Below are 15,023 nucleotides of genomic sequence, written 5' to 3' on the forward strand. Positions count from 1 at the left end.
GGTCCAATGTGAGGCACCGGCAGGGGATGTAGATAGCAGACATTCAGTGTTTAGCATTCACATGATTTGTTTAAGATGTTTAGCCACAGGGCTCTAAGTCATCTAAATAATCCATGTACTTTCTTTGACTTTCTCATCCAAGTGTCTAAATCCCCCTAAGGTAAACCCCTTTGGAGAAAGAGCTGTTTTATTTACTGCCAAGCTGACTCTGAACTGTGGACCTGCCAACTTTGCCTGATTGGTGGTTTTTCTTTGTCCATCTTCTTGGTAGTCATAACATTCTCCTTAAAATCTGAGAACACAGACAAGCCCCAAGGCATCACTAGGAGTGACCTGCTTAGTGCAGGTCACGGTGGCTCACGGCTCTGAAGAATAGATGTCCACGTGGCTGAACACCAGTGAAAAGCTCTGAGACAAAAAGTCACCTAAAACAAGGTGAGAGGCTCAGTTCTAACCAAGAGGCTGCAACATTTAGGGCCCTACCTCCCTCTAGATCTCTTACAATATTCAAGGGGAAAAGAAAAAAAAAAAAAGCCTTACCTGCATATTCAAGTTCATCTATTATCATTTCTAGTTTCATTTCTGCAAATACCTGGAGAGAAAACACCTCGGCCCAGCGGGGCCCCCATATGCCCCCAGTTGGGTGAGCAGACCCACCCTGAGCCATCCACTCACCTCCACCACAACCCCCAGGTCCTTGACATAGTCCTTCTCCGTCTGTACCAGCTCATTCAGGACAAACCTGAGCAGGAGATGAAGAACAATGAGGTTCCTCTTAATCGTGAAGCAAGGAATCTTCACACTTAAGTCCACAGGGAAGTGACTCTGGTGCGTTGGTGGCAAGACCACCCCAAAGCCCACACTTGGGACCCTCAGGAAGGGGCTTACAGGTGCTCTCTCTCTCTACGAGAGGCCCGTGCTGGACTGCTGGGGGCACTGAGGCCGAGAGGGCTTTCCCAGGTGGCAGACAACAGTCGGACAAAGAACGCCATGCACAACCCAGCATTCCTATTCCCATTCTTTGTGCTTCTGCCTCCCTCACGTGTAACTGAACAACCGTATAGACACAGGGCAGAAAGAATGACAACCACTTTGGCTTAATTGAGTTATGAAAGATTTGAGGCCAAGGGATCAATGTGAGACTTTTCAGCTCTGTTCTTTGCCTCACAAGAGGAGAAAGACGTTTGTCTGATGACCACCCTTTTGAGGCCTTGGAGACATCGACAGCAAGTGAGGCTTCTGAGATACAGAAGCCACAGTTCTTCAAGTAGGTGTCCATGGTGACCGGACTGCAAAATCCCCAGTCAGGGCCAGCAAGACTGAGGGCAGACTCTCCAGAATCACAACTTTGAATGCTCAACCTCCTGACCCACCAGCAGATGTAGGATTTAACAACTTCAAGGGCATTTGCTTTCTCGGTTTCTTTTTTGTTCATGATTTCTTCTTGGAGCATTTGCCAGTTGCATCACTGGGGTTTTCTCACGCTCAGAACAAGGTAGGGATTGTAAGCCCCACTGTATACAGATGAGAAGGCTCAGGCAGTATTGCCCAAGAGGACAACGTGAGTAGCAGAGCACTTTCATGGTAGCTGCTGCCCGGGAAACTGCTTGGACTGGCTCTCAGGGGTACCCAGGGCATCAACCCCAAACACTCCTCTCTGTCCAGACAATCAAGAGCTGGACTCAGACTCGGACGGCTGTGCCCTGGTGCAGGCCAGGTGCTGTGCGGCGTGCTGATGTCTGACACACACTATCTAAGCGTGAAAGAGGTTTGCCTGTAGCTACACAACTGCATTTTTGGCCCAAGCAGCAGAAGGGATAAAGTTCTGAGATGTCAAGAAGGGCCCCAGCACAAGGGTTGTAACCGTTCTGAACCCAGGAAGCAATTCATCTGAAATCCTTCATCTATGCGGCACACAGAAGCCACCAAATTCCGGGTCTGGGGCCTCGGGCAACGGGAGGAAGCAGGGAACACATGCTTCTTTATCAGCACGCCCAGCATGCCCACTGCTCCCTCTCTCTGAGACACAATCATGTGTTGTAGGCCACAGGAAGGAACTGGGAAGGCCAAATAAAAGCACTTAAATATATCTTTAGCTCAGCCCAAGTGACTGCTTGGAAGAAAGTGGTCACAGGAAGCCCACAGGCAAGTTAGAGTGGGAATTGGGCGCTAGAAGGGTCCCATGGAGATGAGGTCCAGCTAAGTCTCCAGGTGATATTTTTATCCTAAACTGTCCGCTGAGACACTGAGGGCTGCCTCGGGAAGGGGGCTGGGCTGGGTGCTGCTAGTGCACCTGGCATCTCTTCCCTTGAAGGGATGCCAAACCACTGCAACCCTTGCCCATCGCCCACCGCACACTCGTGCACCAGGGTGGAATCGGGGGGCCACTTACATCCTGCCTCTCAGGGCCTTGGCTTTCTGTTCTTCTTCCAGGTTTCTCGTAGGTGTGGGCGGGGTCATCCCCTCATTCAGGCAGCCGGCTGGGTCCTTCAAGCTTCCCCGGTATGAGCCTCCTTCTAGGCTCTGGAAAGAGAAGATCGAACAGCCTTAGAGAAGCGCACACTGAAAGTCACCTGGAAGGCCCCGTGTTCCCGCCCGAGCCGAGGCTGTTCATCCTGGACCTAGTGAGGCCCCAGGAGACCAGAGACGCCCATCTTCTTGCAGCAGGGAGCGCAGCGCAGCCCCTTCTCAGGCAGTCAGGAGGTGCTGCCTGCCTGTTTCCCAGACATGGGACATAATGAAATTGTCAAAGTGATCTGTCTCGGATAAGGGCTCCAGAGGTAAAGCTAGTCATCGCAATTCTACACCAAACAAGCAGTTAGAAAAGAAAATCAGATGTAGGAGCATCAAGTGCAAATGAACGAGGAGGGTAGTGATAGGAAAACTAGTTGTTTAAAATCATGTTTGTTTAATTAGTTACAATTGTTTCTGAAGCGGTCAACAGATTTAGCCTTTTCTAAAAACACCTTTTCTAGGTTATTTACCCAGGGCTTCCTTTCAGCCATTAATCCCTTTCATTTCTTTTAATTAAGTTGCTACAGGAATGAGAGGCCTTTCAAGGGATCACTGTGGCACCCTAGAGAGAGCTGAGGGTAGAGGATTCCAATCCCAGATCTGCAGGTGCCTGGGCAACCTCAGGGAGAGAAGCTAAAATTACTCCACGCTTCAGTTTTCCTCAACTTGCAGACCAGCCCAGAACTCTCCTTTCTACAGGTTTCTGAGGAATAAAAGTGCCTGGGAAGGAAGACCACATAGGGACACTTAGCATTTCATGTTGCAAATTGGCAGAAGTAACGTGGAGGAATGATACGACGGGAGAAGTCAGGGTGGGCAACCGTCAAACAAGGATGGGAGATGAGTCCCAATTCCCCACAGGCCCGTCCCCAGCACCACTGCGGCGGGAAGGAAAGGCTCACGTCAGCAGGCTGAAGACATCAGCCCTCAGGGGAAAGCCACAGAGATCAAAAAGTGTCCCTAAAGGTCGTAGGAACAGAAGACGTTGGCGTGGTCTTAGGCTGCACTTAAACCATCTGTCAGGAACTCACTCAGCGGCTGTGTCTCAACACAGGCCAAAGAGAGGCAGAAACAGTCCAGGAAAATGAAACAAAAATGGAAGAGGTCCCCAGGGGCCACTGCGTGAGGACAGGTGGAGAATATAAGACCCGAAGCTGAAAAACTTCAAGTTGAGATGTTGACCTTCTTTCCCCCACTGGACCCCCAAATCCACAGAAAGCGCTGAGGGCCAAACTGGAATTTGTTACCAACATAGAAACTAGAATTATGAGGACAGGGTTTCTAAGCTAGAGAAAGAGAATTCCTTTTAACTTGACAGGAAGGTATTTTATAGAACAAGTAATCAGCCATGGGCACCGTTATCCAGAGAAGCAGCACAGGCTAAAAATATAGAAAGGTCAAGAAGAGTTTAGCTAAATTTATAGGTTCAGGATCTGTACCCAGTTATTAAGGAAATGAGTGTCTGGTGCTGAGGCTTAACAAGCCCCGGACAGGCAGGCTTTTCAATGACATGTGACAAGTCCCCTGGTGCCATCACCAGAGACCAGCTCCCAGGCAGAGGGACCCAGCTGGTGATTGATCTGATTACATGCCTTTCCCTTCCCTTCCCCCTCCCCATTGTCCTGTTACAGCCTTTGTTCTGCAGCCCGTTGGCCCGCAGCATGCTGGCTGCAAGGCCTGGGAAACAGGCTTATATCTCTGCCTACAAGGCTGTCCTGTGGAGCATCCAGCTTAACGTAGTCCACTCTAACTCTTACAGAATGAAGGACATCTGAGGAGTCCACAGTGTCACACAGAGAAATAGGTCCCATCACCTCCTCCCTGACCTGCTACAAGAGCACGAAGCCCAGGTTATCTCTGGGATGGAGCGGAGAAGGCAGAAGCTGTGAGAGAGGAAGGAGAGGGAAGTAAAGGGTTTGGCTAAGCTGTATGCTGGGCAATCTGCCTCCAATAATGGCGCTGGCTATAAATACCTACACCGGCTCAACAGTGATTCCCTCTGAGGACTTAGCTACCTGGAGTTGGGATACTGGGTCCCACTCCAGGGCCACTAGTGGTGACTTGCAGTTGTCTGTGCTGCTCCTGGGGGGACGCAGGCAGCTGGTTGATGAGTGGTGGGCTGTGCACCACCACAGGGAGGACTTCTGCCCCGCCAGGCTGAGGTCACAGCGGTCTCAGTAGACAAAGGAAAAGGTGTACAAAGGAGGGAGGGACAAAAGTTGCACAATGGGTGCTCCTATAGTTGGTCCAAGGACAGGGAACAGAAATGCAAATAGAAGTTTTAAAAGTAGATTAAGTGTGGAGGAAGGCTACCCCATGTTAAAAATGAACACATTTCCTGTCTGCTGGATCTTGGATCACATACCCACAAAACGCCCTTCCTCTGGGCTCCTATAACCACCCTTTGCACACCCCGCACAGCATTCAGGGCTCAGTGTTGTCACTGATCATTTATTTGTACTTCAGCAAATATGTACCTACACGCTGACTATTTGCAAAGTCCTGGAGAAACACAGATGAGTAAGATATGGTTCCCTGCCCTCCACAGTCTAAGGCACAGGGGTGGTCTTCCAGAAGAGGTACCACGGAGGATGAAAAGAGGCACAGGCAGCTCTATGGTGGGGTGGAGGAGAAAGGGAAAGGCTTCATGGAAGAGGCAACGTGGACTGAGTACTGAGAAAGATATACCAATGGGAGGGCATTCCAGACAGCACTGTGAGAATAGGATCAACTCCCCGGGCAGGCTGGGAAGCTGGGAGATGCAGGGTGTGAAGCTGAGGCGGGGGCGGGGGTGAGTGGGCACTAGGGAAAGACGAGGTGAGGGGTGAAATAGATAACCCGGGAGAAGTATTCGGGGGTCCAATCATAGGGAGCCTTATATGGAGCATTAGGAAGTAGAGACTTTACCTTCTAACACCAATGATAGGGGGATTTTGAGCAGGGAAGTCACATCATTGAATTTAAGTTTTAGAAAGATCGGTCTTAATGTTCCTTTTCATGACTTGGGGAAATCTCGCTGATAAGATACTAAAGGAAAACAGGCCTTAGATTTTATATACTCTATGACTGCATTATCTAAAAGAGAGTGTAGAAGGTTCAACACTATGTCTAGATCAAGCATGTCAAACTCTCGGCCGGCGGGCCACATGCCTTGTTTATTTAAAGGAGGCATGTGGCCCTCTGGCCATGAGTTTGACATGCTTGGTAGATGATGCTATTATGAATGATGCTATAATTTGTTTGTACTCTTGTCGTTTTTCCATTTTTTTTTCTTGAATGAGCATATGTTACTTTTATTCGTAAGAAAGAACCATTAAAAAGTTTTTTAAAAGAAAAAGAAAAGAAAGATTCCTCTGTCGGCCACATAAAGAGAGAAGTTGAGAGGAAATGGTTGCAATAGCCCAGGCAGGAGGGGATGCTGAGCATTAACCCTATACTGAAGGTTCTGTGCTTGATCTCAGAGCCAGCGCATAGTAGGACCCCAGAATTTACTGAACATGCTATGGAACTCTTTGGGAGAGGTCAAAGCTCATCTGATGAAACCACAGGTAAGGTGTTGGTCCAGCACCACCTACCACACCAACCTCTTAGCTGCCCCGCCTTTTTATAAAAATGTGTATACTCTCCTCTGGACAAAGGTATCAGATCTCAGTCATTCCCAGGCAAGTTGGGGTGGGGGTAGGAGAAAAACTGAAGTCCGGCCTTCTCAGGCAAATGACATTTCAGGTTTGGGACTTTGGGTTAAAAATTTTCCAGTAGAAATTTAAACTTTTCTATCTCAACAAGCTCAACAATCTTTTCCAGAGAGGGCTATCAGAGGAAGCCAGTTCCTGAAGACACGCACCTTCACAGTGGATATCATGGGGCCATTACTCCTCCTTTTCTGGACTCTGAACTTCTGCTGTTCAACCTTGCAGCTGACACAGCAGGCCAGGTCATCTGAAGGAGAGCAGGCACACCCACGAGTGCAGCCTGGCCCTGCCCATGCTACGTGCCCACCACAGCTGACCAAGGCTGACCTAGGAAGGTGAATGCTATCAAAGCGGGCGTCCCAGAGGGCGGGCAGGTGGACACAGTCCCAGGGAGCCAGGCTCAGGCAGACCGAACAAGAGCTCAGTCCTGGCTGCTCCTTCCCTCAGGGCAGAGGATCGTCAGCCAAGGGTCCACAGGGAACGACTGTGCTGTGCTGCTGACGGCAGGGGCTCAGCGAGGAGGCTTTCTTTAGGCTCAGCCCTTCCTCTCCAGCAGGTGGGGGCATCTCAGGGCAGTTTAGAGACACACATGGGCAGGAAGCCCTGCTGCTCAAAGCTTGAGGAATAAAACCAAATCATACAGATTGTTAAGCTATTACACCCAGCAACAGTCACCCAACCACCAATGTCCTGGCTGACAAATATTGTGTCCCTGTGCCCAGGGTGTGGCCACAGAGGATCAAATAGGCCCAGATTTCCTTGCCCTGCCCTTCCCAGCACCGATGAGTTGGCTAAGAGCTAAGGTTTGAGGGATGCTTATCTATCAGTTTACAAAGCACGTTCACACCTTACTCAATCCTCATTATGACACTTCGGAGATTAGTTTCCGGTGCACGGAACCAGCACTGTTGATAAATGAGATAAAACCAAAACCCAGGTGGCCTCAGTAACTTGCTCAGGGCTACACAATAAGTAGCACAGGCAGGACTAACACACGGTCTTCTGATTCCTTCTATACGTGACACCAGCACCAGCCCACATGTCTAGGAAAGGCTTTATTAAAAACCACATAGGGAAAGCAGGGGGAGCCCTTCGTCCTGCCTCAGAATTAATGACAACACCTTAAAGCAACACCTAGGGAAAGTGCGTTAGCTCTGTTTGGGGAAGTGGGTGGGCATCCTCTCTTGGTAAACAAAAGCAGTGGGTAAAGAGCAAGGCTGGCAGGAGAGAACGCAGAAGTGCCCATTAATGTCCGGAGACTCGCCACTGGGGGCGTTGGGGGCTTTATCTGCGCGCAGGTGAGCGAGCACCGGCCCTCATCCCCAGGCAGCAGCTCTCAACAGCAGAGATCACAATCGGGAGGAAGCCCTGGGCCACGAGCACACAGGGAGCCAGGCCTCTTCCGGGCCTGAAACTCAGACACGGGGATCTCAGCGTGGCTCCGGGGAGAGCCAGGGGGCCAAGTGAATTCTCAGAGCAGAATCGGGTGCCATCTCTCAAGCAGCGAAAACAGAACTCAAGCCTGAGACATAAAGTTCACATATACTACATGTTCCCGTCAAATTCCCAGGCTCTGCATTGAAAAGCACCTGATTAGTTCTTCTTATGCTGAACTAAGATAACCTCCACCCACAGGTCTGGGACCGCCCTCTGCAGCGAAGAAGCATTGAAAGAAACCCTCCTTTCCCAGGGCAGTGCTCAATTCTTAGATCACAGCTCTTGTGTCTTCTCTCTCCTAACTTCTCCCCATACCTACACTCAGTTTCTCCAGCTTTCCCTCAAATGACATGGACCACACGGTATTGGTTACCTCCTCGGGGGTGACTTCCATCGAGTTCAAGAATATTTTGAAACACCAGGTTCAGAAGCCGATGCATGACTCACACACAACTCAGGACAGGCGTGCCTGAGGGCGCTGAGTGCCATGGGGCTGCTACTCCCCTTAATCTGTGCACTGTACCTTCCTTACCCAGCCAGGGCCACACTGTTGTACTTACAGTCAAATAAAAAGTTCAACATTTTTACAGGCTCCACGTCTTGCCTTCTTCTAAGCTAAAGAGCGGGAATACAAGTCCTGAAGATGGAAATGTGGCTGAGGAAACCACCGCCCACTGTTGGCTCCATCGCTACCCCACGGCGGGTATGTGTGGGGATGGGAAGACGGAGGAAGTAGAAGGGAGGGCGAAGAATTGAATTTTGGTGAGAAGATTCTGAGAAACCAAACCACTGCTCCCTCCTCCCTTTCCCTGACATGAGCTTGGTTTTGTATGTTCAGCCAAAGGAATCTCTGTAATTCTGGGCTCACGGCAGGTCCGCAAGAGGTAATTATTGGTGGAAGTTAAAGCCCTTATTATGGGAAACTCACCACAGAAAGGCCATTCATGCAAAGATATGGTGAGAGACTGCTTTAGGTCAACTCCACCACCAGCCTCCATGCCCTTTCCTTTGGGAAGTTTGCTCTTTTGGGACTTTTCAATGTCTGGACTCACATATTTAACACCAAACCCACTGCTCACACTAACTAGAGGTGAACAGAGACTCCTAATAGTGCTAAGGTGAGTTGTAGCAGTAGGGAAAAGGTCATCCAAAATATGAAAAAATACAGACTTTTAAAAACAAGTGTTTGCTGATGTAAGTGTAAAAAGCTCCTGCACATTGATGGAGGAGAGGATAATGTCCTCAATGAAAAATCACCTACCTGGAGGGGTAGGATGCCAATGAGAAGATTCAGTGATTTTAACACATAGCACAGCAGGACCTTCTAAGGCAGCGGTTCTCAACCTGTGGGTCGCGACCCCTTTGGGGGTCGAACGACCCTTTCACAGGGGTCGCCTAAGGCCATTGGAATACACATATATAATTACATATTGTTTTTGTGATTAATAACTATGCTTTAATTATGTTCACTTTGTAACAATGAAAATACATCCTGCATATGAGATATTTACATGACGATTCATAACAGTAGCAAAATTACAGTTATGAAGTAGCAACGAAAACAATTTTATGGTTGGGGGTCACCACAACATGAGGAACTGTATTAAAGGGTCGCGGCATTAGGAAGGTTGAGAACCACTGTTCTAAGGGCTGTCCTGAGCTGGTCCAGGAAGCCCTTGAGGAGAGATGAGGTTTGAGGGGCCTTGAAGGACCATTATGCTTTAGACAAGCACGAGAGGGAGAACATTCCAGAGAAGTGGAGTGGTATGCACAGCAACCTGGAGGGAGGAAAGCCGAATGTGTGCTTAGGGATAGTGAAGAAGACAAGTCAGAGTTCATCGGCCTGAAAAACAAGTGGATGCTGGAAAGACAGGTTGGAGAGGAGGCTACAGAACATGAGGATTCTGGGTAAGTAGCTACGAGCCAGAGATTTCCAAACTTTGATTCTATTCCTCTATCAGTGAGCATAATTTTGGTTATGCATTCCCAAAGCATGTAACTTATTTATAAATTACATACCATCATGTACAGATTAAAACAGACACAAAACCATTGTAAAATAATGAGGTGAAGAGACGCTAATATTTTCTTCCTGCATCTTGTGTATCTGAAGGCACTGGCAGTGCAAATAGCTGCCTGTACAGGTGAGAGGGAAACTGTGAGCCTTCACCGAGGAGGGAGGCAATAAACAGCCTATGGGAGACCCGACAGGAGAGTGAGGCCAGGGGGGCAGATGGAGGCGGGGGGGGGGGGGGAGATCAAGCAATGGATACTTCAATAGTCCAGGCATGAGGTCAGGGCCCAGGCTCAGGTGGTGAAAGAGGAAATGCAAAAAAAGAAAAGAAAAGAAAAAAAAAGATGATTTTGTTAATCCTCACTGAAGGATATTTTTTCCCATTGATTTTTAAAAGAGAGTGGAAAGGAGGTGGGAGACACAGAGAGAGAAACTTCGATGTGAGAGAGACACATCGATTGGTTGCCTCCCACACGCGCCCTGACTGGGGCTGGGGATCGAGCCTACAACTGAGGTATGTGCCTCTTGACCAGATTCAAACCCGAGACCCTTCAGTCTGTGGCCCAGCGCTCAAACCACCGAGCCAAACCAGCTAGGGCAAAAGGGTGAATTTTAAGGGGAAAAATGAAATGGTGTTTAGAGAATGAAAAGGGTGTATGGGTGAGTGGAGCGGGGAAAGGAGTACAGTGAGGAGTAGTCAGAGAGGTGAGCTTTGACAAGTCAGTGCAGGCGCCAGGAGTACCCAGCTCACCAGCGGGAAGCTGAGAGATGGCAGGGAAGTGAACAACCGTCCAGAGTCTGCACTAGTTACTGAAAACACCAGCTAAGCTTTGTTTTGTTTTTTAATTAGGAAGGAAAGCTAGAAGGAAAAGAAGACATTCGCGTGTATTAAATTTCATCGGTAAAGAGCTGGGGTATTTAACAAAGGAGTTCCTGTAATTAAAATGATTATTGGGCAGGCAGCTTTCCCTAGAGAGCATCCATCATTTTCCTCTCATTCCTGGGCCTATGGAGATGGGTTTCTTTTTTTTTAAAATATATTTTATTGATTTTTTACAGAGAGGAAGGGAGAGAGATAGAGAGTTAGAAACATCGATGAGAGAGAAACATCGATCAGCTGCCTCCTGCACATCTCCTACTGGGGATATGCCCGCAAGCCAGGTACATGCCCTTGACCGGAATCGAACCTGGGACCTTTCAGTCCGCAGGCAGACGCTCTACCCACTGAGCCAAACCGGTTTCGGCGAGATGGGTTTCAATGGCGCTGATTAACGGCACTGCCCAGCAGAAGTCTGGCAGGAGCACGGGCATTTATCCTAATGCGAGTTGCAATAAAAACCAAGTGAGTAACATACATGGGAGCAAAGGAAAGGAAAACGCTTCAGACTGCCATGCTGCCCGACACACCTCAGCGTGAAGCCATGGAGGCTCTACCCAGAAAGGAGCGCTTTCACCAGCATTGATGCCGCAGCCCTGAACCAGCTCAGGCTCAGAGCGGGATGGGCACCCGCGCTCTTAATTGCCCGTGGGGAGGTATCCACATACTTGTGCCCATTCTCCTTCACAGTCAGCAGTCTACTTACGTAAGATTTTGCCAGCTAGAAGGCTATCCTCGGTCCCCAAATAAAGTTACTCAGTGCTTTCCCAGGCCAACCCATGCTCTGTGTCTCGACAGCAAAGTGAGCTTCTGGGCTAACCAGACACACATCAGTCACTGTCCAAATGTCACTTCCCTGGGGGCTATTTTGTCTAGAGTATTTTTCACCTTTCATCAAGATCACAACCCCGAAGAGCCTGTTAATTGCCGGTGCCCACTCCCAAACAAAGTCCAAAAGGACTCTGGGGCCCTAGCTGGTTTGGCTCAGTGTATAAAGCGTCAGCCTGTGGACTGAAGGGTCCTGGGTTTGATTCTGGTCAAGGGCACGTGCCCAGGTTGGGAGCTTCATCCCTAGTAGGGGGCTTGCAGAAGTCAGGCGTTGAATGATTCTCTCTCATCATTGATGTTTCTATCTCTCTCCCTCTCCCTTCTTCTCTGAAATTAATAAAAAAAATGTATTTTTAAAAACACACACACAAAAAACAAAAGGGCTCTGGGGGCACAGCTTTTTTAGTAGAAAGCACCATTAGCTGGAAACAGTGCTGTAGGAGGGATGAGGGTGTGTGCAAAGGAGAGCATGGCCGACAGATGCCAGGCCCCGGGGAGCCACACGGAGGTAAGATACAGGCAGACGTGCCTCCAGGACCCCCACTTACCAGCTTGCTTTTGACCAACTGTTCTATTGCACTGACAAGGTCTGCAGCAGTAGGAACTTCGGCGGAAGCCTGCCGGGCTGCTAGCAAAGAGGAGGACTGCAAGACATTGAGCAGCAAAGGAAAAGCAGATTAGCAAGGAATGAGGAATAGCAATTAGAAAGCAAAACAGCAAGTCCAAAGCTCAAGGCAGGGAAGGCAAGCAAAGCTCTATGTATCAAGGGAAGAGATGACAGAGGGAGATAGTGGGTGTGGGTGTGGGACAGGCCTGCCAGACCCCTTGTCAGGAAATCTGGCCAGGAGGAAGCAGGGATGGGACTAGGCCAGGGGTGGGCAAACTTTTTGACTCGAGGGCCACAATGGGTTCTTAAACTGGACTGGAGGGCCGGAACAAAAGCATGGATGGAGTGTTTGTGTGAACTAATGTAAATTCAAAGTAAACATCATTACATAAAAGGGTACGGTCTTAGTTTTTTTTAGTTTTATTCATTTCAAACGGGCCGGATCTGGCCCGCGGGCCGTAGTTTGCCCACGGCTGGACTAGGCTCTCCTTAGGCAGGCCACCAAAGGAGCCGAGGGGCGAGGCCACTGTGTTTCCTGAGAGGCCAACAGGGAAGGGCTGCACCCACTGACAGCAGTGAGGTGGTGGGCGGGAGGGGAAGGGGCCAGACAAGACTCGGTCATTACAGTGCGCTCATTGCTCTTCCAGGGTATGAAAGGAGTAAAGACACCTAGCCTCCGTGTGTCCAAAGACGAGAAATTGTCCTTGCTTTACTCAGATCTTAAATATAATCTTCACCTGGTGTCAAGCAAAAATGCTGGGGGCAGGGCACTTAGAGGCGAGGAAGCTACACCCCTCCCCCTCACACACACACACACACATAGTCACACACACAGTCACACACACATGCACCCTCACACATACTCCTCCACAAACACAGCTATTCCCAAGTAAGGTCCCCACACTGGAACACTGGGAGGCAATAAAGGGCTTTAGCAGGACGTGTGTGTCTCCTGGAGCAACGAGGGACTCTCCCGATCACAGTGAAGGCAGGCTCAGCCATGGGCTGTCCCGCTGCCCCTCACCCCACAGTAAGGATGGACCCAGGGGGCTGCTGGTCAATGGCTGGGGAACTCCTGCTCACTGAGTGGCGGTGGCACATTTTCTTCCTTCTACTTGAGAAGAAATTGGGAGAAATGATGAACCCTGCATACACGGGGCAGCTTTTCCCCCTGGCACATCGCAGCAGAGGGCAGTGGTGTTCCCAGGGCCCGGGACGCACGCGCCTTCAGCCTTTGATACTAACGACCGACTGCCCTGGCTGTGCTCTGGCTTCCAGCTTGTCCCTTACGTTTGGGGAAGAGTTTCAGAAAGGAAGCGTCTTGTTGTCTAATCTCAGTGCGAGTTTAGTCTCTACTTCTGAGATGGGGCAAAAAAAAAAAAATCAGATAAATGTAATTAAGAGAGACATAAGGACACTCTTTTTTTCTCTCCTGGGGAATGCAGGAAAAAAGCGTAAGTCTGTCTGGAAGTCCAAGTTATCAACTTTGTGATCTAGTAATCCTACCCCCGAGAACTGTTTCCAAGGGCAGCAGTGTGTGTACCAGGTGACCTGGGCAGTACTATCGGGAGTAGCCAAAGCTGGCAGCAACCTGGGATATCCTCAAACAGGCTGGTCAAGCTAATTCTGGCACATAAGTAACCTCATACTCCCTAGCTAGTGAAATTATAGTTACGGAGGTAAAGTTAATGAGGACATAGTAAATAAGACATACATGCAAATGAACAAATACTAGAAGGAAACATGCACAACATTACAATGGGTAGACTTTTAAAAATCCCTTTCACATGGTTGTAAAAATTATTTTTATAAACCCAACACCATTTGCTAGAAGTTCTGAGGATCCTCCAATTTTCCAGAAAACAAGGGTTCAGAAGTCAAACAAGCAGGACGGAGGAGGGTTAACCAGTCTACAAAGCGACTTGCCATCTCCTGGTTTCTGGCTGAGAAAAGTCTACATAGACATCTGGGAGTAAGTCCACATTTTCAGTTAAAAATTATCTAGAAACAACATAACATCCTTTCCCCCAAACAAACTGTTTCTGCTGTTTCTGGGGTTACTAGAGGGGGAGGGTTCATGACCTTTACTTATCTTCTGCAAGCTGGCACCTCGGTGCAGAGGGCTGCGTGGGAGATAATGCAACATGAGCGTCCCACTGCCCACAGGCGCTATCACTGTTTACGGAACATGTTACAAGGGTAGGCCTCTGGGAACACAGCGGGCTGGTCTTCGTTCCCACCTCAAGGTGAAGCACAGGGATTCCAGGATGGGCACCATGCCAGGCTTCTTGCTCCTTGTTGCCCGTAGTCAAGAGTCAGAGCTGGCCCTGGAGACCAGGGTCACCAACACCACCTTAGGAGGGGCCACACTGTGCTTCTCATGGTGAGTCACACAGGGGGCAGCGACCACATCTTAGTCATCATCCTGTCCCTAGAATCAGTCCCTCTGGCACAGAGGAAGCCCTCAATTAGTGTCTGTGGGTAATGACCCAAATGTAGAGAAGAATTAAAACAAGAACTGGGCTGTCACCAGAAATGCTGAAGCATCTGCACAGTCCTTTTGGCACTGTATCCTAGGTGGTGCTGTATGCTGGGCCCACAGCATCAGAGCGGGCTGCCCACTGCACGGCAGAACACTAGAGAGCACAGGGAGACCGGACAGAGGCTAAGCCACTGCCACCACCACTGCCATTGCTACTGCCACCACCACCGCCGCCACCACCACCACCACCACCATCACTGCCACCACCACCACCGCCAATGCCACTGCCACCACCACCACCACCATTACCATCACTGCCACCACCACCACCGCCAATGCCACCACCACCACCACCATTACCATCACTGCCACCACCACCACCGCCAATGCCACCACCACCACCACCATCACCATCACTGCCACCACCACCACCGCCAATGCCACCACCACCACCACCATTACCATCACTGCCACCACCACCACCGCCAATGCCACCACCACCACCACCATCACCATCACTGCCACCACCACCACTGCCAACAACACCATCAACAACACCACTGCCACCACCA

The 15,023-nt window shown here is 49.7% G+C and overlaps 1 protein-coding gene across 10 annotated transcripts in view; it reads right to left on the reverse strand.

Moving 5' to 3' along the window:
* Positions 1-15,023, reverse strand: part of KALRN (kalirin RhoGEF kinase) — a 573,479-nt gene that overhangs the window by 62,524 nt on the left and 495,932 nt on the right. For 6 of the 10 annotated variants that reach the window (XM_081085419.1, XM_081085418.1, XM_081085412.1 and 3 more), the window contains 3 exons: positions 11,911-12,006; positions 2,393-2,523; positions 676-742 (listed from right to left, as the gene is read on the reverse strand). In XM_081085419.1, the coding sequence (XP_080941545.1) occupies positions 676-742; positions 2,393-2,523; positions 11,911-12,006 (294 nt within the window). The remainder of the gene's footprint in view (positions 1-675; positions 743-2,392; positions 2,524-11,910; positions 12,007-15,023) is intronic. The other 4 variants (XM_081085417.1, XM_081085415.1, XM_081085414.1 and 1 more) reach the window with 1 other exon arrangement.

The sequence above is a fragment of the Myotis nattereri genome, assembly GCF_964212035.1.
Source record: "Myotis nattereri genome assembly, chromosome: 3".
Taxonomy (NCBI): Eukaryota; Metazoa; Chordata; class Mammalia; order Chiroptera; family Vespertilionidae; genus Myotis; species Myotis nattereri.